The sequence below is a fragment of the Lithobates pipiens genome, unplaced genomic scaffold (assembly GCF_037356315.1).
Source record: "Lithobates pipiens isolate NorthernLeopardFrog02 unplaced genomic scaffold, aLitPip1_a1.2 Scaffold_3, whole genome shotgun sequence".
Classification (NCBI taxonomy): Eukaryota; Metazoa; Chordata; class Amphibia; order Anura; family Ranidae; genus Lithobates; species Lithobates pipiens.
Genome location: NW_027507790.1, coordinates 226643104 through 226670310, shown reverse-complemented (window position 1 = coordinate 226670310; position 27207 = coordinate 226643104). Strand labels below are relative to the sequence as shown.

Genomic DNA, 27207 nt, shown 5'->3' with positions numbered 1-27207 from the left:
AAAATTGTGCCTGTATTCAAATATATATTGACCTAACGGTATGTGAACCTGGCCTTAACGGTAATTGTGCAGCTAGAGGCAGTCATATGGATAGTTAAAGTGATACTAACGTCTAATTTATTTTCTATAAAAATAACGTTATACTTACCTGCTGTGTGCAGTGGTTTTGCACAAAGCAGCCCGGATCCTCCTCTTCTGTAGGTTCACAGCCATAGATTCCAAATACCACACTTAGAATCAACTCCAGACCTTTTACCTGCTTAGTTGATGAAGAAGAAATAATGGAGTAGCCCACACCTGGCCATGAAATAGGTTTTGATTTAATTGTCTAATTACTTTTGGTCCCTTCTTAAGAGCTGTAATTCCTGTAAATACATACCCTCAAATTAAACCTGAGTGTCAGCCCCATATCCATTATGTAACTTTGAATATGTTCTGTTAAATACCTGAAAAAACTCAAATTGTGCCTATGTCCAAATATATTTGGACGTATGTATGTGTTATATATATAGATATATAGATATATATATATATATATATATATATATATATATATATATATATATATATATATAAAAAAATTCATACAATCTTACATTTCATTAAATACTATAAATTTCCTGACTGGTAGCGCAATTAATGAGGCTTTTGGAACCATCTGCAGAGGTGGAGACCACAATGCGTTCGAAAAACTTACAAATTTGACAGTGACTGCTGGGGATCGTCCCCACTCTTCTGGGAATTAAAATCAACCAAGAATCATCCGAAGACTGCGTATACTCAGACTGAGTGAGCATATCTGCAAATTGGGAGGTCCTACATGGGACCATGTGAGGAAATGCATACAAAATTGGACAGCACAGGGAAACGACCTAGTGTAGGCCAGTATTAAATCAAGACCTACTTCACTTTTGACCACTGCGTCCTGTACTGAGTAATCAGGTGCCCATGGGCACCTTACTGAGAAGAGAAAGTGGACCCATCTTCCAATAATCTAGATCAATCTCCCGCAGAGGTATTTTTCTTAGCCTTTTTGAAGACTCTATGGGTGTAACCCCTTTCTTTAAACCTATCGTACATTTCAGGTGCCTCCCTTTTGAAATCTAGCTGCTCTAGGATTGATGCCGAACTTGCCTCCAGTCTGAAATCCACTATTAGGCAGTTCTAGCAATATGTGATCCGTTTGATTATTGGATTGATCAGCAACCCACAGTTGTTAGCAATATGCCCTATACTTCATGGTATATAATTATACGCGGAGTTTATCATCGATAGGTGTTGCAACAGTTCAGCCATTGACCTATGTTGGTTTGATTTATCTTGTAGGTGTTTAAGTGCTGTTAAAATATTTGTTTGCTGCTGCACTACCATGCTGAGATTCCCCAGGTGGAATTAACCCCCCTGGCGGTATTCCTGAGTTTGGCTCGGGGTGGATTTTCAGTATCAAAAGCAGTAACCCCCGAGCCACACTCGGGATTGCATTGCAGGATCCAGGTACATGTTACTTACGTTGTCCCCAGGATCCTGAGATGTCTCCCCACTGTGCGCGCAAGCGGTCCTCTGCTCGATCTATCACGGCGCCGAGCTTCGTTCCCTGCGAGCATTGCGACGCACGGGAATGGAGAACGGTGGCAAATTCAAAAAATAAAACACAATACATATACAGTATACTGTAATCTTACAGGTTACATTGCTGTATCAATTTATTTCACATCCCTTTTGTCCCTAGTGGTCTGTCCCGTGCACTGCATGCGGTTTTATCTCAAATACTGTTCTTTCTGCCTGGAAACTGGAGATTGTCCATAGCAACCAGCTAGAAAACAGCAATAATAAATTAGAATCACTTGCAGCGATAGTGATTTGTGGGGAAATCCGTCATCAAAGACTAAAAGTAATGACAGCGACAATTCTGCAACTGAATTTCAGTGTTTTTAGTTTGATTACATTATTGAATAATTTTTATTATAGTGTTTGTTATAATTATTTATAGTTCTCTATTATAATTTATGATTTAGATTTTCAAACTTTTTCATACCCGGGATGTCTACTAGACTCTTGTTTGGACAGATTTAAGTGAGTTATTCCTAAGAATTACAAGCCTACCGTACAAAAACGCCAAATTTCTATGCAAAATAATTGTACCGCTTTCAGCATCAAAAATCTGAAATCCTACCACCAGGGAGGTTAATATACAGCTCCCATTACTTTAATAACGTTGTCTCACCTTATAATGGATGTATGGGCTTGTATGTAAGTTAGAATGGCGTCCGGACGCACTTTTATTTGATTTTTTTTTTTTTTTTAAGACAATGTTGTCTGTTGGTGATGGTGGCTGGTTCCTGTTTATAAACTTTGATCATCTTAATTTTTTGTATTAATAAAGATCACTTATACATTTTGGTAGACTTATTGAATTTCCTTCATTCGTGAATGCTTGTCACTATACCCCGGTGGCTCGGGATTATGATCCTTTTGACAGTCTTCTCTATCTGCCTTTTTTCTTATAAATGTAAAACGTGGGCCTGAATTTGGCTTCAATTTGTTAGTGTATCCATATCTGCTATAATAACACTACCTTCCCCATTGACTGACACTTCTGCGGTCTGCTGTGCCTCCTATTCTCATTCCTCCAGAGTTGTCTCATAAATACAGAGGGTTGGTTACTGGCCAGATCAACAGGTGGAAACCACCTGATTAGTAAGCTGCAATATAATACATTTTATAGTTTTGGGTTTAATACCGCTTTAAGGATTGTATTAACCAACAGCTAGAATTCCTGCTTCACACCCAGTTTTCATTGGCAAGCTCTGCCCTTGCCCTCTACTGCCGGTGACCTTACTTTGTCAAATTTGGGCATAATGGGTGAAGACACTCGATCTGTCCACTAACACGTTTGACCCTTTCCTGATAAAGCTTGTGGAGCAGATGTCTGGAACCCTATTCTTCAGTTGTGAAGGCTTGCTAGAAGCATCTAAGCTTGTGCCCCATGTTTGTATGTTGTCCGTGTTGAGAACTCTGGTTAAGATGCTAAGAGGTGTATGCTGTTTTTCAAGGAGTGCCATACGTACCTGGTCTTTGAGAGATGCGATCTCTTCAGACATGCCTATGATGGATATTGAGAATATCTGTCGAGGTCAGAACGTTGACCGGCCTCTGCTTAACCACTTCCCACCCGGCCAATGTACGGCCGGGTGGAAGCTCTCTACTTCTGAGATGACGTTCAGGAACGTCCTTCAGAAGGAGGGGGATCGCACGCATTGCCCGCGCAGCGGCGCCATCCCGATGTGCTCGTGTCACCCGGACACGTCGCATCTCGGATCGGCAGGAGGGCTCTGTGATTGGCCCTCCTGATCACATTACGGCCGTATCCAATCATGGCCGTCATGTGATGTAAACAAACAGCCGGTTGCTAGGCAATCGGCTCTCCCCTCCTCACACGGAAGTCGTCGCTGAGGAGAGGAGAGCAGATTGCTGCAGCCGGCTGGTGATCAGTGAGTATGAGCTGTTTTTACAGCTTTTTACTAACTGATCACCAGTCTAGTATAAACCTACAGTGTAAACACACATGTCATCACAATACACATGTCACCACACATGTCCCCAAATAAAAAAACACATGTCCCCCCACATATGTCCCACTAAAATCACATGTTCCAATGATTATCTGCACACATATGTACGTGATCACCTGCACACATCTGTACATGATCATTTGCATACATATGTCCGTGATCACACAAACTTATACACACATACTTATAACGGAATTTTTTTTACCAAAAACATGTAGCAGAATGCATTTTGGCTTAAATTTATGACAAAATTTGATTTTATTGGATTTCTTTTAAAATGGAAAAAATAAAATATAGTTTTTTTCCAAATTTCCGCTTTTTTTGCTCTTATATCGCAAAAAATAAAAAGCGGAGTCGTGAATAAATACCACCAAAATAAAGCTCTATTTGTGCGAACAAAATTATAAAAATTTCATTTGGGTACAGCATAGCATGACCGCGCAATTGTCATTGAAAGTGCGAGAGCGATGAAAGCTGAAAATTGGGCTGGGAAGGAAGGGGGCGAAAGTGCCCTGTATATTGTAGTGGTTAAGAACTTCTATCTCCTTTAGCTTCTGAATGTAGGCACAAACAGCCTCCCCTTGCCACTGAACAGATTACCAGACTATCCCTTGCCTATTGGAATTGGGACCGTCTCTGGGGCCACATTCTAGATTTTCAGGACACATTCTTTTATAGTCTTGATTTCCTTCATCGCAAAAACTTTGAAAAAGTGCTTTGCTCAACAATTACCGTATTTATCGACATATAACACGCACAGGCGTACAACACGCACCTTCATTTTAGGAGGGCAGTTTCGGGAAAAAGCTTACATTTTAAATAGAGAACTTTGAAGCAAAATAAGGGTCAGTGCCTATCAATGCAGCCTCACCATTGCCCATCTGCAGCCTCACCATTGCCCATCTGCAGCCTCACCATTGCCCATCTGCAGCCTCACCATTGCCCATCTTCAGCCTCACCATTGCCCATCTTCAGCCTCACCATTGCCCATCAATGCACCTTGATCAATGCCCATATGCAGCCTCACCATTGCCATCAATGCAGCCTGATCAATGCCCACCTGCAGCCTCACCTCAGATTACTGCTGCAGGCAGGACGAGTGCCGTCAGATTACATGCAGCGAGAATCTCCTGTTTACGCTTTAATACAAAGTCCAGCCTCCTGGACCGGCTTCTATGATAGACAGAACACTGGTCCAAAGCCGGCCCAGGAGACGGGACTTCCTATTACAGAGATCTCTGTGTGTAATCTGACAGCGCTCATCCTGTCCCCCTCCCCGTCCACACCTAGCAAGCCTAAATTGCAGTATCGGCATATAACATGCACACACTATTTGCACCTGATTTTCAGGGTGAAAAGTGTGTGTTATACGTCAATAAATACAGTACCTAAAGAGGTCTCATTTCTCAAAAGATGGGTGATCCCAAAGGTTGATCCAGCTGTTGCCTGTCTTAATGGATCACATTCCGTTCCTGTGGAGGCTCTCCTGGTCATGACTTCAAACCTGCCCTCCTAGCCACAGTGCCTTTACATCTTGCCCTTCGTCAACTGCTGTCCTTAGGGGTATTTGTACCAGTGTTGGGAGAAAGGCCTCAGGGTTTTTACTCTTTGTTCACAATTCCAAAACTGCACAGAAATGTGCACCTCATTTTGGATCTAAGGTTTTTATCAAGAAATTGAAAATAAGAAAATTCCACATAGAATCCACCTAGTTAGTCAATGCCGGTCTTCAACGGGGGGGCTTCCTGGCTTCACTGGACTTTAAGATGCTTATTTTCGTGACCCCATTTATCCTCTGCACCAATATTTTCGACAGTTTTTCTGTGAGCCGTAAACATTTTCAATTTGTGATGCTCCATTTTAGCCTGTGCATAGCCCCTCTAAAGGTTCACAAAAATACTGGCCGCCAGTCTTTGCCTTACTGCATTTTTATTTTGGGACATGCAACCTGCTTCTCTGGATCGCCCTATGTGCCTGTTCCTGGAGGCCACACTCTGTGGTGAATACACAATCTGATACTGGATGTGGACAAATCTTTTCTCCAATTAAATTGGGTGGTGATCACAGTGAATACCAGCCTGTCGGGCTGAGGAGGTGTGCTCGGAAAAGCAAATGGTGCAGGAAACTTGTCTGTTTAGGAATCCCAACTTCCTATCATCCTGGAACTCAGTCGCCCTTTATGGTGACAAGCTACCTTTAGGGACTGAGAACATGAGTTTGGTCAGCTCAAAGGGAAGTAGACTTTTGGCAAAACATTACATTCTGGCCTTGTCATCTGTACATGTTCCATGTGTAGAAACCTGGTTAGCAGACTTTTCATGGTGGATGCACAGGTGACACCATGGCTTCAGTCCCTGATATATGCCTTTTCTCTTCCAAATATCCTTCCCCATTGGATCAAGTCCAAAGGAAATCCAGTGATTTTCATGGCCCCAAACTGCCCAAAAAAAAAAAACCTTAGTTCATGGACGTATTCCCACTCAGGCACTTTCTCGAGGTCCAGTGATGCTTGTCAGGTTTCAAGATTCAGGTCCAAGATCCTGCTTCAGTCGCTGGCTTTGACTGCCTGGTAGTTGAAGCCCAAGTCCTGAGAGATAGTGGTCTGGCTGATTCAGTCATCCCTACGCTTTTAAGTGCCAGAAAATCTACTTCTAGAAAAGACTGCACCTGGAAGACTTCATTTGCGTGGTGAGAACAGTGGGAGGCAAGTCCTCACCAGTACTTCGTGGGGTGTAGTCTGACTTGTCTTCAGCCAGGTCTGGACCAGTGGTTAGACTGGAGTATAATCAAGGGCCACATTTTGACTGTTTTCAACAGCCACTGTCCTCACACTGGTGAAAACCTTTAACAATGCAAAATTTTCCTTTTGAACCCATTGGATATATATGTTTGACCTTATTCGCAAGGAGGTTTTTTTGATCACTATCACATCTGCCAGGAGAGTTTCAGAGCTGGATGCCTTATATTCTAAGGAGCCTTTCCTGATAAGCCCACAAGGTTGTCCTTCTGCCTAAAGTTGTATAGCCTTTTCAACTCAATCAGGACATCGTACTTTCATCCTTTTCTTCTGCTCCTAAACACCCTTGGGAGATGGCCTTCCATTCGCTGGGTGTGGTTTGATCTGTAGGAGACTACCTTGCTGCGACAATTGGATTCACTCTTTATACTCCCAAAGGGATCTCAGTTTGTAGTTCCCGCCTACTGGGCAAAAGATTGGGTTCCTCTTTTTCCAGTGAAGGCTCATTTTACAAGAGCTGTTGATGAACCCTGGGCTTTTCAGCATCAATTTTCTGCATTTAAAATGTCATGCTGCGACTTGTCGTGGTTCATGTGTTTACTAAGTTTTACTTGCCTGTAAAATCAATTTCTTGGAGTACATTACAGGATACCATCCTCTTTATTGTCCTTGATTACTTGATAAAGAATTGAGGATTTTTGGGAGTGGGAGGGCTTATATGGCAGGGCCTACAGGTATTGACCTATAATCCAGTTATCTCGGAGTCTGCCAGTGTTCTGTACTTAAGGAAATTAATTTTACAGGCAAGCCAAAGGTCTCTATTTTCTTTGAGCTCATTGAGGAACATAGGGTCCCACTCTTCTGTTTTATAAATGTTCTTTTAGTGCTGCTTGCTACCAACTCGGGTATTTTCAATAGAGGTTTAATCCTGGGCTAGCCTACTAATTTTGCCATTGTTGAGTCAATTTGTATGCAACAGTATACGACATCCTGTGTCCCTCGAATAAAAGGATTTTATGGTAAGTAAACATAGGGAATACATGAACTCCTATGTCTGTTGCCTGTTAGTTTTTTTTTTTTTTTTTTTCTCATTTTCTATCTAGTAGTACAAAATAAAGGGGGAAGATTCTCTAACCGAGCCTCAGATACCAGCTAAACCTGACAAGTGTTCTAACTTTTCACCTATCAAAAGAAAGAGAAAATGTTTTCTCTCTAGATACATTTTAACACAAGTGAATGCTTGTACTTTGTGATCATGGTATTATTTTCTTTCACTCATGAAGGCTGATCTTTAAACACACAACTAAGCAATATTTTTTTTTCGCAGTCAATGGTAAAAGCAGGAACGAACAAGAAAAAAGCAAAAGCGCAATCATCAGAAGAAGAAAGTGGCAGTGAAAGTGAAGAGGAAGTTGTTCGGCCGAGAAAAACAAGGCGGCGACCAGCAGCAGCAGCAGCAGCAAATTCGGATTCCGATGATGAGGATGATGTAGAATACGTCCTCAGCTGTCTGCCAAGCGCTTCTGCTCCTCTCATTGAGTTTGCAAATGCTTCACAAGGGATCCTTTTGCTTTTGATGCTGAAGCAGCATTTAAAAAACCTCTGTGGATTCTCAGACAGGTAATTTAACGCACCAATAAAGTAAATTTCTGGTTTCTGAGGGCATTTCATTTTCAAATATTCTTGTGCAAAACAGTGTTGCCTATTAAGGTCCCAGAAAAACAAAACACCCCTTTTTATTCATTATGCTTTCCTTTAACCCTATTTGCATTAGATGGCTTTGCACTTATGTAGCCTGCATTTATATTATGTATTGCTTTTGTGTAAAATTGAATTGTACAAACAACTAGTTAAATGACAAGTATGGAATTTTTTATTTTATTTTTTTGGAATCACGCTTACCTAGGTGGATGTAGCATCGGTCCCCCTGCTAGCACAAACACTGAGAACCGAGCAATCAAACTCTGATCGCTCAGTTCTCAGAGCTCCCTGAACAAAGAGCTGGTGACTGCGAGTCGCTGAGAGGTGGTGCCGGTCCAAGCATAAGGGCGGATCCCAACCATATGGTCCCGATATTTCTTGAGACTGGATCGGCTCTTTGAAGTCAGCAGGCTGCACTCCTGTGCTCCACAGGAGATGTAGAGCCAGGCAAGCGTTGACTGTACTTCTACTTTAATATAGTCATGCATTCATTAAAAATATTGTCTTTTAAATGCCGTTTGTGCTCTGAGCCAATCATCTTCTACTGCATGCACATGTGCTGACAATGAACATGTAAATTGAAGGAGAGAGCAATGTTCTTTAGACTGCTCTATTTTTATCCTGTGAGAAGGCTGGAGTTTTGTTCTTAACCATTGCTGTGCTGCAAAAGAAGTCAGTGATTTGTGCTGTCTGGGGGTTTTCTGTCCTGAAGCACAAGACTGACTTCTATTCGCAGATGAACTAGGTCAGGTTTGTTCACATTGGTATTTCAGCCCTTTAGCTGCTTGCTTGGAATAAACTTTTTCCCAAATTGAAATATTTAAAAGATTTTCTACATGATTTGCTGAATTTTAAATCTACCCTTTTATTTTATTTTGTTACCTAGTAAAATCCAGAAGTATTCACCATCGGAGTCAGCAAAAGTATATGACAAGGCCATCAACAGGAAAACAGGGGTCCACTTTAGCCCTAAGCAAACGCTGGAGTATCTAAAGCGGGATATGGCAACCGCAAAGATTAATGATGACATCAAGAGGAGTATTGCAAAACAATACCTGGATGTAAGATCTATCTCTTTGATGCTTAGGTTATTTTTATTTTTTTAACCTGCTGTCTAACAATAAGTTATTTTACATGCAGCTCTGTGTAGGGGCTTCAACTATTGCACAAAAATATGTAAAACACTTGAGCTTTCCCTAAAAGTTTGTAGCTTAAAAAAAAAAAAGCAACAGCTCTAGAGATCATGGTTTATTCTAGAGTAACATGTTTAATCATAAAATCCCCTTTTTGCTTATTCTATAGAGGCACTGCACTGCAGTCCTCTAGTGTATAGGAAGCACTGCAATCCTCTTGTGTGTGGGCCTACCTTATAAGATGTTTTATAGTGTCTCCACTCCACAATTTTGCAGGTTAAGCTCGATGCACAGTGTGTATGTATATCTATATATATATCTATATATATCTATATATATATAATACACATATACATTTTCTTCCAGCAGCCTAACGTTCTCATCTATTGCGGAACATGACATTTTTTCACTATAATACAGTTTCCTATTGGACAGTGACAAACAGAAAAACTGTAAGCCGGTACAGGTTATCTGCTCAAACTAGCAGCAGACCTCATTGTATTGCTAGTGTCCTAGGAGGATTGATTTTCTTTAGCTCTGCTAGATAAGATTAACCTGTTTTTGCTAGCTACATATTTCTTCAACATTTTTTATTCAATCAAGACTCCTCTCTACACTTTTAGAGCAGTTCTCCCTGTTTGTAGCTATCCAGCACATCTGTTCTCAGTCTGGCTCCAGGAGCGGCATTTATGGACCCCGCTGGAATGGCGTTTGTGGGACTAGCCTGGAAGTGACCTTCATGTGCTGGGTTTCGCATAGGGTGCTTTACAGACTCTACCCTGGTAAAAGCTACCACTGAACAATTTCCAGGGGCATTGCCTTTGCCCTTGTCATGTTATTGAAGACTCACTTTGTGAGTTTGCCTTTACGGACCAAATTAGCCAGTTATATGCCGAGCCTGACCTCGGAGGCCACTGCACCTTTCCCTATAGATTCTGTATCATATCTGATCTGTTAACGATCTCTGAGCCATTAGCCAGTGAGTCTCTGATTTTGATCTGCTCCGGTCCTCATCAGATGAGCTTGAATTCAGTTTGGCTCTTATTGAAGTGGTGCGCGCCATTCTGAAACTAGTGGATCAGCTCTGTAGGTTCTACCAGTATTATTCCCAGTCTTGGCGCCATTTAAAGCTTAGATTTTCTCAGTGCAACCACTTTTTCAAGGTTTTCTGTTCTCTTACCACTGACAGGCCCTTATCTTCATCCCTTGCTTTGCCAAACCCTCACTGACTGGTAAAAGTCCCTTAAAAGGGTTCTTGCCTCTGCTGTGGTTGATCCCTTGATCATAAAACATTTAGAGCAAGTGGTTGTAGCTTTAAATTAGAATTATTACGTCTTGCTGTCTCACTTTTACCATTGGGTCACCTGCTTTGCTTTCTTTTGGGTACCCTACACTACCGGTTAGTAGTTCTGCCCTTCAGGCTTTTGCCTTCACCTTGGATGGTCACCATGGTGCAGGTCCCAATACTAGCCCCGCTGCACTCTTGTGACATCCCCATTATGGAATATTTAGGTGATGAGGCGTGAACTCTGTCAGGTTGGTTTTGAAACTTCAGAAATAGTCATGTGAACTAACGGAAGAATCTGTCTCAAACCTAGACATCACACACCAGAGTGTTTAACCCCAGGGGAGAAACTTCAGGCTCCAGTTTGATTCAAGCTCTCCAGGCCAGGAGTAGTCTGACTCTCCACTTTTGCTTGAGTATTCGCTCTGATGGTAGCCTCCTTCGAGGCATTTCCATTTGTCCAGTTTCATTAAAATGTATCATGCTAAGTCAGATCAGTACCTGGACAAGACAGATTTTTTATTTTTATTTTACACCGATGACCAAGTTTTCCCCTGGATTGATAGCTCTTTAATCTTAAGACCTTTGTTCCTCTATTTTGGGAGATCCTCAGAACGAAGCCAGCCTGTTGGTGCACAGACTCGTCCCCGGCCTGAGACTGTGCAGGGAACTTTTGTTATCAGATGTGTCTTGTCTCCTAATTACTGTCTTGGAGGGTCGAGTGGTTTAGCATCATTGGATCCTCCTGCTGGAGGGTCATCCAATCTGAATTTGGTTGGACGACGCCACGGCGGTGACATACATCAATCATCACAGAGGAGCTAGTCTCACCGCAGCAAGCCAGGTAGAATGGATTTTGTCGTGGACAAAACTTCATGTTCCAGCCTTGCCCACAGTTTAAATTCTAGGTATAGACAACTGGCAGGCAGACTTCAGCTGGTAAGGTCTGGTCTCCAGACAAAGTGATCCTTTAACGAAAGCAGTGGATGCTCTCATGACTACATGGGAACAGTACACTTTAATCTACTCCTTTCCTCCCCATAATCTGCTTCCTGCTATATTTTGCAGCATTGAGATGAAAGGCATTCCAGTGTTCCTCATTTTTCTGGTTGCCCAGACAGATTTTGCTACTCCACTCTTGTAAGACCCCTAGCAGACACTGGGCTGTATCGGACCCCTTGGATCTTTTGTCTCAAGGACTCTCACCATCCTGCTTCTTCGTTGCTGACTTTAATGGTGTGGCTGTTAAGGGCCAGGTACTGAGAGGCAGGGCCATCTCTGAATTGATGATTCCTACAATAATAAAAGCTCAAATGTCTACCTTCCGCAACGTTCATCATAGCACATGAAAAGCATACATCACTTGATATAATTCTCGGGCTTCCATTATAGGAGTTTTTCTTTGCTACCAATCGTCTCTTTCCTACAGCTTTGTTTTGGCCAGCGTTTGACTTTCAGCACTAGCAAAAATCAGGTTTCTTCCTTTTCAATCTTGTTTCAAAGACTATTGTCCTCCCACTCCTTGATCTGTGTACAGGGGGTCTCCAATGTAGCTTTATTCACTCCCCTGTGACTCCAGGGGATCAGAATCTGGTTCTTTCTATGCTTCAGAAATAGCCATTTAAACCCATTCTAGACAGTCCTCTCTGTTCTTGCCCACGAGGTGGTATTCCTTGTAGCCATCACATCTACAAGGCAAGGTTGTGAAGTTGCTGCCGTTATCCAACAAGGCACTTTTTCCGGTTTTACGTAGGGGCATGGTGCTGCTAAAAGCCCAGGACTTGCTCCTTTGCCTAGGTAGTTTCTTTCATGTCTGACTTCCATTGTCTGCATGTTCTGGGCTTTGAGAGTGTTTCTCAGCCATTGTTTTTTTGTTTTTTTTTCTAGAAGACAGATTCTCTTTGTGGGCATATGGGGTTATCTCTAGAAAAGTACATTAGCTTCTCGTTTAGGTAGCTCAGACAGACCATTATCTTAGATCTCAAGAACTGGGTTCTGCCCTTTCCTACCAAGGTTGACTAGATCTATAAGTGCTTTTTGGCATCAAGCTACAGTTTTCCCCGTTTGCAAGGCCACCACTTAAACCTAGTACACACAGGCTGAATGTCCGGCGGCATCGGCCGGTTCAGTAGAAATTGGCCAACATTTGGCCCGTGCATACTGCGGTTGGTCTGAAAAAGGTCTGCCGATCGGCTCCCGATCAGCACTCTGATTAAGGATTTTACAGTACTGACAATTTTCAGTAAAGTTTTTTTTTTTTTTTTTTTTTTTCTTTTTCTTTGCTTGTTGCAACAGATCACTACAGTAGGAGCTGCCAACTGTGTTACTAGCAGCTTCAGATACTGATGCACAGGACAGGCCCATGTATATTTGGACACAGGCACACTTTTAGTTTTTTTTTTTCAGGTATTTACCAAAACACATTCCATCTATAGTTATATGACGGGTTAAAAGTGCACACTCAGGTTTAATTTGAGGTTATGTACATCCAAAAACTGAGGAAGGGTTTAGAATATACAGCCATCCCCCTCCCCCCCCCCCCCCCCCCTCTTTTTTTCAAGGGATCAAAAGTATTTGGAAAATTGAATCAAAAGCTGTTTCATGGCCAGTTGTGGGCCACTCCTTCATTATTTCTTAATTTAGCAGCTAAAAGGTCTGCAGTTGATTCTAAGTGTGATATTTGCGTTTGGAATCTCTTGCTTTGAACCTACATCATTTGTTCAAAGGAGCTGTCCATGCAAGTGAAACAGGCCATTATAAGGCTTCAAAAACTAAACAAATACATCAGAGAGATAACAGTTTGTTACATTCTAAAGAAATAATAACGCACTGGTGAGCTCAGCAACATAAAAAGGCCTGGACGTCCATGGAAGACAACGGTGGTGGATTATTATGCAGGATTTATATAGCACCAACAGTTTGTGCAGCGCTTTACAACATGGGGGCAGACATTACAGTTACAATACATTTCAATACAGGAGGGATCAGAGGGCCCTGCTCGTTAGAGCTTCCAATCTAGAAATGAGGGTCAAGTGGAACATAAGGTAATAGCTGTGTGGATAAGCAGATGGAGAAAATGAAAATACAGTTCCTAGGTGTGGGTAGGATAGGCTTCTCTGAAAAGGATGGTTTTCAGGGATAATCTAAAAGCTAATAGAATAGGAGATAATCGTACAGATTGGGGTAAGGAGTTCCATTGGATTGGGGAGGGTCTGGAAAAGTCCTGGAGGTGAGCAAGGGAGGAGTTGATGAGGGTGCTAGAGAGTAGGAAGTCCTGAGAAGAATGAAGAGAATGATCAGGTTGGTATTTTGAGACTAGGTCAGTGATGTTGCTCGGGCAGAGTTGTGGGTGGCTTTGTATGGAGTTGTTAGTATTTTGAATTCATTTTGTTGGGTGAGCGGGAGCCAGTGGAGGGATTGACAGAGGGGGTTCGCAGACACAGAACGATCGATAAGGTGGATGAGTCTGGCAGCAGCATTAGTGATGGATTGAAGGGGGATAGGCTATGTAGAGGTAAGCCAATGAGGAGGGAGTTGCAGTAGTCAAGGCGAGAGATGACCAGTGAGTGAATTAAGAGCTTTGTTGTGTCATTGGTTAGAAAGGGGAGTATTTTGGAGATGTTTCAGATGTTGAGGTGGCAAGATTTGGATAGTGATTGGACGTGGGGCTTAAATGAGAGTTTAATGTCCAGGACTACACCAAGGACCTTTGCATGTGGGGATGTGCTGATAGTTGTGCCATTGATTTTGTTAGAGAGATTGGGGGAAGTGGCACGTGGGGGAGGAAAAATGCCAAGTTTGATTTTGGATAGATTAAATTTGAGGAAGTGCTGTGACATCCAGACTGATATAGCTGATAGTAAATTAGTGATACATGAGGAGACTGAAGGAATGAGCTGAGGGTTCGAGAAATGGATTTGGGTGTCATCGGCATAGAGGTTGTATTGGAAGTCATGGGAGGCTATCAGCTGACCCAAGGAGGAGGTGTAGATTGAAAATCGGAGCGGTCCAAGAACAGAACCTTGCGGGATCACAACAGAGAAAAGGAAAGGAGGAAGTAGAATTGTAAGTTACACTAAAGGTGCTGTTGGATAAGTAGGAAGAGAAACTGAGAAAAGTCACGGAGACCAAGGGTGTGAAGTTTTTTGAGGCGGAGGGGGTGGTCAACTGCATCAAAGGCAGCAGTTGTGTCCAGGAGCAAGAGTACAGAATTATGTCCATTGGTTTTGGCTGTTAGTACAATCATTTGTTAGTTGAATGATCGTAGGATCCTCTCTATGGTAAAGAAAAACCCATTCACAACATCCAGACAAGTAAAGGATGCTCTCCAGGAGATGGGCGTATCATTGTCAAAGTCTACAATCAAGAGAAGACTTCACGAGAGCAAATACAGAGGGTTCACTCACCACAAGGTGCAAACCATTCATAAGCCTGAAGAATACAAAAACCAGATTAGACTTTGCCAAAAAAAAAAAAAAAGCTAGACCAGTTCTGGAAAAGCATTTATTTGGATGGATGAAACTAAGATTAATTTGTACCATAATGACTGGAAGAAACAAGCGTGGCGAAGGCTTGGAACGGCTCATGATCCAAAGCACACAACGTCATCTGTTAAACATGGTGGAGGCAGTGTGATGGCATGATTATGCATGGCTTCCAGTGGCACTAGGTCATTGGTGTTTTATTGACGATATTTTATGGCGGCTGTTTGAAGGAGGATATCGAGCAGTCAGCGACAAGATAAAAGTAGTCTCTGCGGCAGATTCGCCAAGAGATCACTTTTATCGGTGGCGGGAGAAGGCCCCCCTTCCCACCGCGATCCGGTGCCTTCCTCCAGTGGTGGAGGCAGTGGTGGAGGCGTCCTCATGATGGCTCAGTATGGAGATGAGTGAGTGGAAGATGGCCCCCACCTGTCTCCATGCAATTGCTGGGCGGAAGCAACGTCAAAACGTCACTTCCGCCCACAGGTCTTAAAGGGCCAATTTTTTTTATTGATTTTTTTAAAATTAAGATTTTTTTTTTTTTTTTTGCATTTTTGTCTAAATATGAGATCTGAGGACCTTTTCTCATATTTAAGAGGTCCTGTCATGCTTTCTTCTATTAAAAGGGATATTTACATTCCTTGTTATAGGAATAAAAGTGAATTATTATTATTATTATTTTTACAGTATACAAATAAAAGGTTAACCAAATAAAAAAATTTAAATGCGCACCGTCCCACCGAGCTTGCACGCAGAAGAGAAACCATACATGAGTAGCGCTCGCATATGAAAACAGTGTTCAAACCACTCGCGATCGGTAGAGCGAGAGCAATAATTCTAGCCCTAGATCTCCTCTGTAACGCAAAACATGCAACCTGTACAATTTTTTAAACGATGCCTATGGAGATTTTTAAGGGTAAAATTTTGTCGCCATTCCACGAACGGGTACAATTTTAAAGCGTGACATGTTGGGTATCAATTTACTCGGCGTAACATCTTTCACATTATAAAAAAATTGGGCTAATTTTACTCCTGTCTTGGTTTTTTATTTAAAAAAAGTAAATTCTATCCAGAAAAAAGTGCGCTTGTAAGACCGCTGCGCAAATATGGTGTGAAAAAAAGTATTGCAATGACTGCCATTTTATTCTCTAGGGCAGTGATGGCGAACCTTTTTGAGCCCGAGTGCCCAAACTGCAAACCAAAACGATTGCAATTAAACCTGACTAACGAGGTTTTAGTTTAGAAAAAACTATTCGTACAGTCGTTTCACAATGACATTAAAATTACCCCCCCCCCCTTTTTTTTTTTTAGATAGAGCAGTGCCGCTCTAAGAGTAGTAAGTTAGTTAAAAAAGGCTTTATTCAGTTTATGGGCAGGGTACTGTAGAGTACGGGCAGGGTACTGTAGAGTATTGCCATAGTATGGGCAGGGTATTGCCGAGTATTGCCAAGTATTGTCATAGTATGGGCAGGGTATTGCAGGGTATGGGCAGAGTATGGGCAGGGTATGGGCAGAGTATGGGCAGGGTATGGGCAGAGTATGGGCAGGGTATGGGCAGAGTATGGGCAGGGTATGGGCAGAGTATGGGCAGGGTATGGGCAGAGTATGGGCAGGGTATGGGCAGAGTATGGGCAGGGTATGGGCAGAGTATGGGCAGGGTATGGGCAGAGTATGGGCAGGGTATGGCAGGGTATGGCAGAGTATGGGCAGGGTATGGCAGAGTATGGGCAGGGTATGGCAGAGTATGGGCAGGGTATGGCAGAGTATGGGCAGGGTATGGCAGAGTATGGGCAGGGTATGGCAGAGTATGGGCAGGGTATGGCAGAGTATGGGCAGGGTATGGCAGAGTATGGGCAGGGTATGGCAGAGTATGGGCAGGGTATGGCAGAGTATGGGCAGGGTATGGCAGAGTATGGGCAGGGTATGGGCAGGGTATGGGCAGGGTATGGGCAGGGTATGGGCAGGGTATGGGCAGGGTATGGGCAGGGTATGGGCAGGGTATGGGCAGGGTATGGGCATAGTATGGGCATGGTATGGGCATAGTATGGGCATGGTATGGGCATAGTATGGGCATAGTATGGGCAGGGTATGGGCATAGTATGGGCAGGGTATGGGCATAGTATGGGCAGGGTATTGCAGAGTATGGGCAGGGTATTGCAGAGTATGGGCAGAGTATGGGCAGGGTATTGCAGAGTATGGGCATAGTATGGGCAGGGTATTGCAGAGTATGGGCATAGTATGGGCAGGGTATTGCAGAGTATGGGCATAGTATGGGCAGGGTATTGCAGAGTATGGGCATAGTATGGGCAGGGTATTGCAGAGTATGGGCATAGTATGGGCAGGGTATTGCAGAGTATGGGCATAGTATGGGCAGGGTATTGCAGAGTATGGGCATAGTATGGGCAGGGTATTGCATAGCATTGGCCGAGTACTGCAGGGTATGGGCAGGTTATGGGCATAGCATTGCATCTCACTCCCTCTTCCCCTCTCCCCTCGCACTGTAGGGCGCGCGGGAGAAAGATTCTGGGAGGGCGTCCATGGACGCTCTACCAGAATAAGCCATCTTTTGCCTATGGCCCGGTCGGCAATTGGTTACAACACTCACATTTGAGTTGTTGAAATCAGTGCGGGGTCAGGCTCCGGTGGTGTCCGTATGTCAGATTTCCCACGCAGGCACGTCAACAGGTGCGTCAGATGTTTGAGAACGGGGGGCGTGGCTTCAGCGTTCGGAGCATGCACCATGCCCACTCGGACACGTCACCGCTATCCCAAGAGGACTGTGGGAAATGTAGTTCACGGGAGCGGACTAACGATGACAGTGTAATTGTCACGGCGTGCCCACAGAGACGGCTCAGCGTGCCGGCAGCGGCACGCGTGCCATGGGTTCGCCATCACTGCTCTAGGGTGTTAGGAAAAAATGTTTGGGGTTTTAAGTAATTTTCTAGCAAAAAAAAACTTTTAAACATGTAAATACCAAAATCTCAAAAGGAGACTGGTCCTTAAGTGGTTAAAGATATATACTGTCAGCCCAAATTCAGCAAAGTTGTTTGGGCGGAGCTTCACAGTACAGATGTACAATGATCCAAAACACACTGCAAAAGCATCCCTGGAGGTTTTGAAGGAAAAGTGGAATATTCTGCAATGGCCAGAATTAATCACTTAATCTCAACCCATTTGAGCATGCATTTCACTTGAAGACAAAACTAAAGGCAGAAAGACCCACAAACAAAGAACTGAAGACAGCTCCAGTTAGAGCCTGGCAAAGCATCAGAAAGGGGGAAACCCAGTCTTTGGTGTAATGTCCATGGGTTTCAGACTTCAGGCAGTCATTGGCAGTAAATGATTCTCAACAAAATATAAAGAAAAAAATTTATGATTATATTAATTTGTCTAATTACATTTAAACCCCTGAAAATGGGCGGACTATGTATAAGAAAGGTTGCAGTTCCTAAGATTTTCTAATTGATATGTATGTTCAACCCCTTTAATTAAAGCTGAAAGTCTGCACTTCAAATTAATTTGGATTGTTTTGTTTTAATTTTATTCTGGTGACATACAGAGCCAAAAGTGTAAAAATTGTGCCTGTCCAAATATATATGAACCCAACTGTACGTAATCTTTATGTGATCAGCTAGTTTTTATTGCAACAATCTTTGCCTGCTTTTAGCAATGTGAAGTGCTCTTTGAAAGTCCTACCTCTACTGCATTGCAAGCACTGGGACTTGGAGGTTATTTCCTTTTCTCCTTTGGCAACCAATGGAACAAGGAGTAATTCAAATTGAAAAGGTTTGCATTATACATGGCATCAAAATACTTGTTCATAAACTATACGTTCATTCGAGAAGCTAAAAACTTTGGTCCCTCAGGGTAAAAATGTTGCCTGTGTAAGGCCCTCGCAGTCCTTTTATACTAACTTCTCCAGTGATTCCCTAAGACTCCTTTCACACTGGGGCAGCAGCGCATTGGCAGTAAAGCCCTGCTAGTTTTAGCTGTGCTATTCGGCCACTAGCGGGGCACTTTTAACCCCTGTTAGCGGCCGAACAAAGTGTTAAAAGCATCCCTGTTGTGGCAGTGCTGAAATGCTTTGCAGGCGCTTCGGCAGTGCTGCTCATTAATTTCAATGGGCAGGGTGTTTTGGGAGCAGCGAATAGGCCACTACCAAACTGCCTCAAAGATGCTGCTTGCAGGAATTTTTTCCCGTCCTGAAAGTGCACCACCCCAGTGTGAAAGCACTTGGGCTTTCACACTGGGAAGGCTTAAGAAGTCCTATTTTTAGTGCTAAAACTGTTGAAAAGCACCTTCAGTAAGAAAGGGGTCTAAAACTCCTTCCTTTATTGTAGCTGACTCAAAATATCTTGTGCTACAGGGCTATGGAGAACTATAGTATGCGACTTCTCCTATAATATGCTTCTTAGGCCCAGTTGCCATGCCTTCTAGGCTTCTGTACCAGGTATTTTGGAAACTAAGAAAATTGTTTAGTGTTTTCCCCAAAATTGACGGTCTTTTTTTGTTTATAGCGCAAAAATGAAAAACCGCAGAGGGGATCAAATTCCACCTTAAGAAAGCTCTATTTGTGGAGGGAAACAAACGGCAATTTTGTTTGGTTATAGCGTCGCATGACCTTGCAATTGTCGGTTAAAGCAACGCAGTGCTGTTTCGCAAAAAGTGCTCTGGTCATTAAGGGGGTAAAATCTTTTTGGTGCTGAAGTGGTTAAAGAGGAGCTTCAGTACGTTTCCAAAAATTAAGTCTACAGCTACAAATACCGATTGCCTAGTCGGGGATATCCAAACTATGGCCCTTCAGCTGTTGCGGAACTACATTTCCCATGAGACGGTGTAAAACTCTGATGTTCAGACATGACGGGAATTGTAGTTCCTGAACAACTGGAGGGCCATAGTTTGGAGACCCCTGGCCTAGGTGGTTGGAGTAGAAGTTAAGAGTGGGTGTCTGTCAAAACTAGGGTCTTCTCCTGCTGATCTGCAATCTTTAGTTGATGAGAGCACAAGCTCAGCATATAAACTATTTTCTTTTGTTTCCTTCTGATGGTGTTTTGTGGTCTTATGTCAGGTCTTCTTTGCTCTCATCCTTCTAGTTCAAGCTGTTAATGGAACACTTAGACCCTGATGAAGAAGAGGAGGAAGGGGAGGTCTCAGCAAGCACAGATGCCCGAAATAAAGCCATTACCAATTTGCTTGGGGGTAACAGCCCTAAAAATAATGTGGCTGAGACAGAAGAAGAAGAAAGTGAGGGAGAGGAGAAAGCTGGTGGCGCATCAGGGGTAAGTAGCCATGTACTAACATATTTCCTAAGTGATATAGGCTGGGGATGTTGGCTAGCGTTTGTATAGTAGTGTTTGTCCAGATATGGGCTGTTCACAAGATGGCTGTCTGATCTGTAAGTACCTTGGGTTCTGTAATGAGCCTTATTGTTTTTAACATTAAAGACTGTCTGATCCCCATAGCCACCATTGTTGTTCAAAGCTCTAGTAAAATGTGAAGGTTTGCTTCTGATTGGTGGTTGTGGTGCCTCAGTTACTAAATCTGTACTCAAGTGGTAACCTAAAACTTATTGTTGCTCGTCTTGTTGGAGCAGATAGATTGGGCTGTAATATTTACGCAGTGTATGTGGTCATGTTATCTGCTGATGAGGACATAATGGTTCACATTTGCCTGATCCTCCCATTCAGTTACATTTTTAATTCAAGAAAGGCAAAAAGCTCAGCCCTTTAATTATAATTTTGTTTTTCCATTGCAGCAAGACATTTTAGCATTGTTTTAACATTTGAGTACAGTTCCATTTTGAATATTTGCTATTGTTGCTGGAGTTTGCACCATTGTGCATCCTTCTGATGTAAATGTCATACTGATCTGTAGCATCACCATATAATTGTATGACGTATAATGCTGGGTTATTTGCATGCAGAACATTTTTTGGATTAATTGAAGCCCTTTGGGATGCCTTGCTGCTCTGTATCCTGAGTGTATGAGTCTTGGTCTTTAAAAAAGAAAAACCCTTGCTCTTTCCGCTTCGTCCTTCCTACCTCTTAGTCTGTTGCTAGCTTCTTACCTCCTAAGCTATAAGCCTCCTTGCTCCTCTGCCAACAGCTGCCTGAAAGACCCTTTTGTGTTTTCTCCCTACTAATTGTAGTATGTTGTATGCATGGTCAATGGACAAGGCTTACATTTACTTCCAAATTACCTCTTACCTGGCTCTCCCTGATTAGTTTGAAGCCTCTGTTGCTAGGTCAGTCTCTTGGCTGGGTATTCTAACAACAGAGGCTGTTTTTCAAACGCTTCCCTTGCCACAGCACTGATCAGAATCTAGATTGGGGACTAAAATCCATTTTTTTTTTTTTTTTTTTTTTCAAATTAATGGTCTGCCACTGGCTTTTCTTTTTTCAATAGTGTATTCCTTATATTTTATAGAAGGCCTTTATTGATCATGAGAACAGCCTGTTCCATACCATCGCTTTAGACTGTAGTGTTCTGTGCCATGATTATGTTAGGGTTTATGAGAGCTTTCGTGGTTACTTTATTGCAAGCCATATAAAATGTTCTTGGGCTAAGAGGAATAAAACTCTTAACTCCAAGTGATTGGCTATTCCGAAGCTCCCATTAGCTTAACATTAATTTAATTTGTGCTGGAGGGATGTTGATCACACAGCAGTGACCTACTTTCCTTTTGCACCCAGCATTTTGTCTTCAATGCATCAGGTGTAATGTATTATCAGTATGTAAGTGTCCTATTAAAAGCAATGATTGGTTTTTTTTTTCCCTCCTAACTGAACTGGGAATTTTGTAAAAGGTTTCCATCTAGTCAAGGGGGAAAAAAAAAAAAACCTGATGTATATTTACTGTGCCTGTGTTTTATTAGGAGTGACATGTGATTTTTAATTGTTTGGTCCCTGTGCTGTGGTCTTTTTTTTTTAAGTCAGGAGTATTTGAATACATTTTGCTGTGGGGGTAAGAAGCGATTCCATAGCTAGACTTAACCTTTTATACATCTTTTTTTGTAGAAAGGGTTTAGCGGAAAAGGCAAAAAAAAACGTAGACATTGAGATTTATCCAAAGTAAAAGGTAATTTTAATTTAGATTTCCTCTTTTTCTATTCTGTCCCTATTTCTTGCTATATATATATATATATTTATATCTAATTTTTTTGTAACTCGTTTATAGATTTTAATTTTGAATGCAATTGCAGTAAAACTTGGTAAATCGCACGTTTTAAGACCTGACGCTCCTTAGGCACTGGTGGTTAAGGTTAAACTGCATCCCACGGGTTGGATGGTGTCTGTGTGGTCTCACTGTGGTGCCAGGGGTTTTACGACTTTTAGATTTTTTATTTTTTTTGTTTTTTGTTCCAACAATGTTGGCATTGCAGCTAAACAAAACCTTTCCTCTTTCTTTTTTTCCATTGCCCACACCCTTCCTGACACAGTTAAGAAAATCAAAAAGATTATCAGACTCTTCAGACGTGGCAGCGCAGATGAATGAAACCGTCGATGCCCAGGATCTTATTGCAATTTGTTGTCCGAAGTACAAAGACCGACCACAAATTGCAAAAGTTGTTAAAAAAACCAGCCACGGATTCAGTATTCAGTGGATGGCGGGCTCTTACAGTGGCACTTGGGCTGAGGCCAAACGCCGTGATGGACGAAAGCTTGTGCCTTGGGTTGATACTATCAAAGAGTCGGACATCATTTACAAAAAAATTGCTCTAACGAGCGGAAATAAGCTGACTAATAAAGTTGTTCAGACTTTACGATCGCTGTATGCAGCCAAGGAGGGAACTTCCAGCTAATAATATGTTTGTATATTTGCAGCCAAATTTACAGGAGAGCAGACAAAAAAACTTGAAATATCAACATTCTGGCAAAAATTTAAAGAAAGAAACAAGAATTAAAACAATTTTATCGAGCGTTAAGGATGGAGCTTAGCCGCCTGAAGGAAATGTTTGGTAAACATTGTTGTGGGAGCTTCCTTCGCTGTTGTACAGCAGAAACTTCTCAGTACATTTTTACTCCCACTGTATTATAGTTTAACAAAAATTTGTTTATATCTTGAAAAATACTTTCTGTTTAAAAAAAAACAAACCAACAAAAAAAATTACAAAAAATAAACAAGTGAATGTTGAAAATTAGTCTGTTAATGTTCTTAATAAAGTGTTCTTGGAGTTTAACCTAGCAGCGGATGGCTTTCTTTAGTTTAGCCCGGTTTCAAGGGAAGTATCAAATTTTTATTTTTATTTTTTTTGGGTTTTTGTTTTTTTCCCAGGCTGTAAAATGGCAGAATTTCGGACGTATATAATTTATTCTGTTGGGGTTTTAAAAAAGCATGCAGTATCTATGACCTATCTGCAGGATTTTTTTTTTTGTTTTTTTTTTTTCCTTTTTTTACTTTTGTATTTTATTTTTTGTAAATGTAGATTTTGATGTATAAGGTCACCCTGAAAATACACGAAAAGGGATCCCGAGAATACCTGCTGGCGACAATACTGCAATAAATTTTTTTACTTCTTTGTTACCTGTCTGTTTCCATTTGAATTTCTTAAATGTAAAGCTGTTTTAAGAACCAATTATATTATTTTGCAGTCTTTTATGTAAAAGTTAAGTTTTTGGACGCAAGACATAAAATATTGTTTATACATTTTGTATAGCCTGAAAATAACCGGTATCTTTATTTTCATCCCTTTTAAAGGGCATAGACACGATTTAACTCCCGATTTTATTGTATCTTGAAATATTTAGTGTTAACTATATGATTTAGCACTGTGCCAAACGCCTTTTCAAGAATGTTTGATATAAAAAGAAACTAGTTTATTCCTTGTATGTTTGAATTTCTTTCATTTTTTGATCACACAGAATGTCATTGATGAAAACTTTCTGAGTGGAAAAAAAAATGATCTGGTGGTTGGTTGCAGATTCTGAGTTCAGGGGGGAAAATCACCTATACTTTCTATAAAAAACAAAAAACAGAAAAAAACTGGAAACAAAATCACACAGCAAAAGTATAGACTTGCCTCTTTGCCTTCTATTCATGGAACCTTTGCTTTCTTGAAGAGCAAAGCCACCCAAAGATTATTCATATCTGACACACTTCCAGGAGTGTCATGTCTATTCACTGTGATTCCACCAACACACACTTTACTAATATGCACACCAGTGATAAAGGAGTCGGTGAGTGAAGCCACACCATGTGGCAGGGAAATGCAGGTGTCTGACAGGCCCAACAGTGTGTCAGATGCTTTGAACAACTTTGCTCTTGAACAGGCCAGCTAAAGCAAAAGGTAAGTTGTGAAGTCTGTTCTTTTGCAGATCGTTTTTGTTTCCCCTTTTCTTTCACCTACAGAGTTTCTTTGAAATGAGGAGGAGTTTAAAAATAACAGGTACACTAACTTCTGGCCTTTTGATTGGTAAGTTCTAAAATGTATACATGGGTTACTGTTTTACATCGTGCGTCTACACGTATTATGTCCTTTTAGCCCTGTTATGAAGTTTTCCATGATTGGGTCAAAATGGATCGGGTCAGTGGCTGCAAGTTTAAAGATTCTAGTAAAGTGTGATCTGATTACTGGTTATAATATAATTGATGTACATTTTCTCATGTATGGTTATGAGCTGTGGGTAAATTACCAAAGGAATTAGGTTTCAGATCCTTCTAGACTCATATGTCCACTGTTGGCCGAGTCATTTAGGGGCCCAGGAACATCCTGGAACTGAGCCACTACTACTTCTATTTGCAAGACACCTATTGGTGTGTATTGGAAAGTATAACCACCTTGAAGGTTTAAGATTTTTTCCATTTATTTTTTTTAATCTGGAAACTAGAGTAGAACCAGTACACATAGACTTGATATTAGCACCAGCAGTACACGGTTTTAAAGCACTACAGTTTAATGCCTTGTAAAGATTCACTAGTGCAAATGTTTTATGGGAATGCCATTAGAGTTAATTTCCTGAAGAATGGTATTTTTAAGTTATTCCTCTTTTTAATGTCAGAACATTAATATACTGTATTTTGCATTCTGCTAAAAATGTTAAATAAAGAATTTTATAATTTCAGAACATGAATCTGCCACTGCCAAAGTAATGTGATATCTTTCAATACAAAGTTTATCCTCATCCTATTTCAAGGATACCTTACGAGATATTGCTCATTCAATTTGTGACTTAACAGTCTGTATTAAAGGGTTAGTTCACCTCTACAAGAAAAACTGCCTATTCAGATAAGGACATCTGTAGATAAACTGTGGAGCTTTGACCAAAGTTGTATGCCCTTCCTATAAGTGTAGGCCATTTACTTGCCTCATATAGCATGGCCAGAAAACTCCCAGGATGTTGCTAAGCAAGACCTAACTATTACTGTTCATCACAGGAATGAGCTCCCAGACTCATTGCTCCTGAATGGGGGGGGATGTGAAGGGATTGAAATCAGAGAGCACACTCTTGTGATGGCGAAAGTAAATTGTAATAGGTAGGCATTGCTTAGCAATGTCCTGGGAATTTTCAGGTCTGTCTTATTGAGGTACATAAACGGCCTACACCTATAGCAAGGGTATTATTCAATTTTAGTCAAAACCGCACAGCTTGTTTTTATGTACAGACATCCCTTAACTGCATAGGTTTTTTTTTTGCTAAAGGTGAAGTAGCCCTTTAACCATTTGCTAACCGTGCTATAGTTGAATGACGGCTACAGTGTGGCCGGGGAGTTCTGGTATGATGTCCTCCTGTGATCGTGCCTGCTGCAACATACTCTGTGATCACTGTGTCCCCTGATCACAGATCGAGGTAAAGAGCTAATCAGCGGCTCTTTACCCACGTGTTCAGCTGTGTCCAATCACAGCTTAAACACTAACCGGTTATCAGCATTACCTTTCCTCACGCTGGCAGTGTGAGGAAAGGAGAATCTGTAACCGGCTTGTGCGAAAGGGACATCTACATTGATCATCAGGGCACTGATTATCAGTGTCCTGATCAGTGCAGTCCCAACCGTGCCTACCAGTGCTGCCACTCAGTGCCCACCAGCGCCGCCGCCTCACTGTCGCCTATCAGTGCTGCCTGTCAGTGTGACCTATCAGTGTAGCCTTATCAGCACACATCAGTGTATGAGGAAAAATTACCCATTTGCACAATTTTTATAAATATTAAAAACCTTTTCTTTTTTTCTTAGTTTTCGATTTTTTTTAGTTAGCAAAACATAAAAAACCCAGTGGTGATTAAATGCTACCAAAAGAAAGCTCTATTTGTGTGAATTTTTTTAATAAAAATTTCATATGGGTACAGTCAGTACATTTGCCTGTGCAGGAAGAGGGGATAAAAGTGCTCAGTAGGCAAGTGGTTAAAGTTAAATCCCAGGGAAAAAAATTTCTGCAGACCAATAAATTAACTTTAATACTGTTATCGATATGTAGATGGCTGCTGCCTTAAAGTGGAAGAAAAGGCTAACTCTATTCTTAAAAGCGTTCCCTTTCCCCTCCTATCTATCCTGCATACCTTTGTATTAAAAACAAAAAAAAACTGTACTTGCCTATTTCTTTTCTTACATCAGGGGACACAGAGCCGTAGTAATTACTACATGGGTTATATTGGCTTGTCGGGTGCTGGGCACTGGCACGCCCCTAAAGGCGTGAACTTCCCCCATATAACCCCTCCCACTACTGGGAGTCCTCAGTTTTTTCACCAGTGTCTAAGGTGTTGGGCACTTGTAAGGATGTGCTCCATGGGCAGTAATCCTTTGATGAGAGCCAGCCATCCTGACAGGATCCGTTCTGATGTCTCCGTAATGGACTAAATGAACGGTACCCGGCCCTCCTCATCTGAAGATGCGAGGTTTTGCTTGCAAATGCTGTAAGAGCTGGGATCTAGTACTTTTTGGTAGTAAGGCCAATAAAAGTTTACTGGCAGGGTCTTCTCACAGGTCCAGGATTGTGGGTCAACCTGAGTGTTTCCCAGTTCCTGAAGGTTTCATTTTAAAGGTCTCCAAAGCCTACCGTGAAGGGTCAAGATTGTGTTTTTTTTTTTTTTCTCTGATAAAACTGCTGCGAGGATAAGGTAGGGGAGATTTTCTCAGGAATCTCTCCTTCCATGTATTGTGTTGTCATGTCTGTGTTACCACTGGAGGCTGTATTGAGCACTCCATTCTGACGCTGGAAACAGAAGCTCCACTCTCCTCTCCGTTCAAGCCAGCTCAGACCCTCGTGTAAGAAGGGGGTCTGATCACTCCCTGGGCCCCCAGATTGGCGATTGTGAAATGTTTGAATGCCAGCCAGCTGCCTCTTTTTTTCTTTGGAAACAAAAAA

At 41.8% G+C, this 27207-nt stretch overlaps 1 protein-coding gene across 6 annotated transcripts in view; it reads left to right on the top strand.

Moving 5' to 3' along the window:
• Positions 1-23432, top strand: part of NIPBL (NIPBL cohesin loading factor) — a 242831-nt gene extending 219399 nt beyond the window's left edge. For 5 of the 6 annotated variants that reach the window (XM_077462850.1, XM_077462847.1, XM_077462848.1 and 2 more), the window contains 4 exons: positions 7637-7929; positions 8897-9071; positions 20003-20188; positions 22348-23432. In XM_077462850.1, coding sequence (XP_077318976.1) covers positions 7637-7929; positions 8897-9071; positions 20003-20188; positions 22348-22710 — 1017 coding nt within the window. In that variant the 3' untranslated portion in view covers positions 22711-23432. Of the gene's footprint in view, positions 1-7636; positions 7930-8896; positions 9072-20002; positions 20189-21925; positions 21987-22347 lie in introns of all 6 variants that reach the window. The other variant, XM_077462851.1, reaches the window with a different exon arrangement.
• The last annotated feature ends 3775 nt before the right edge of the window (positions 23433-27207 follow it).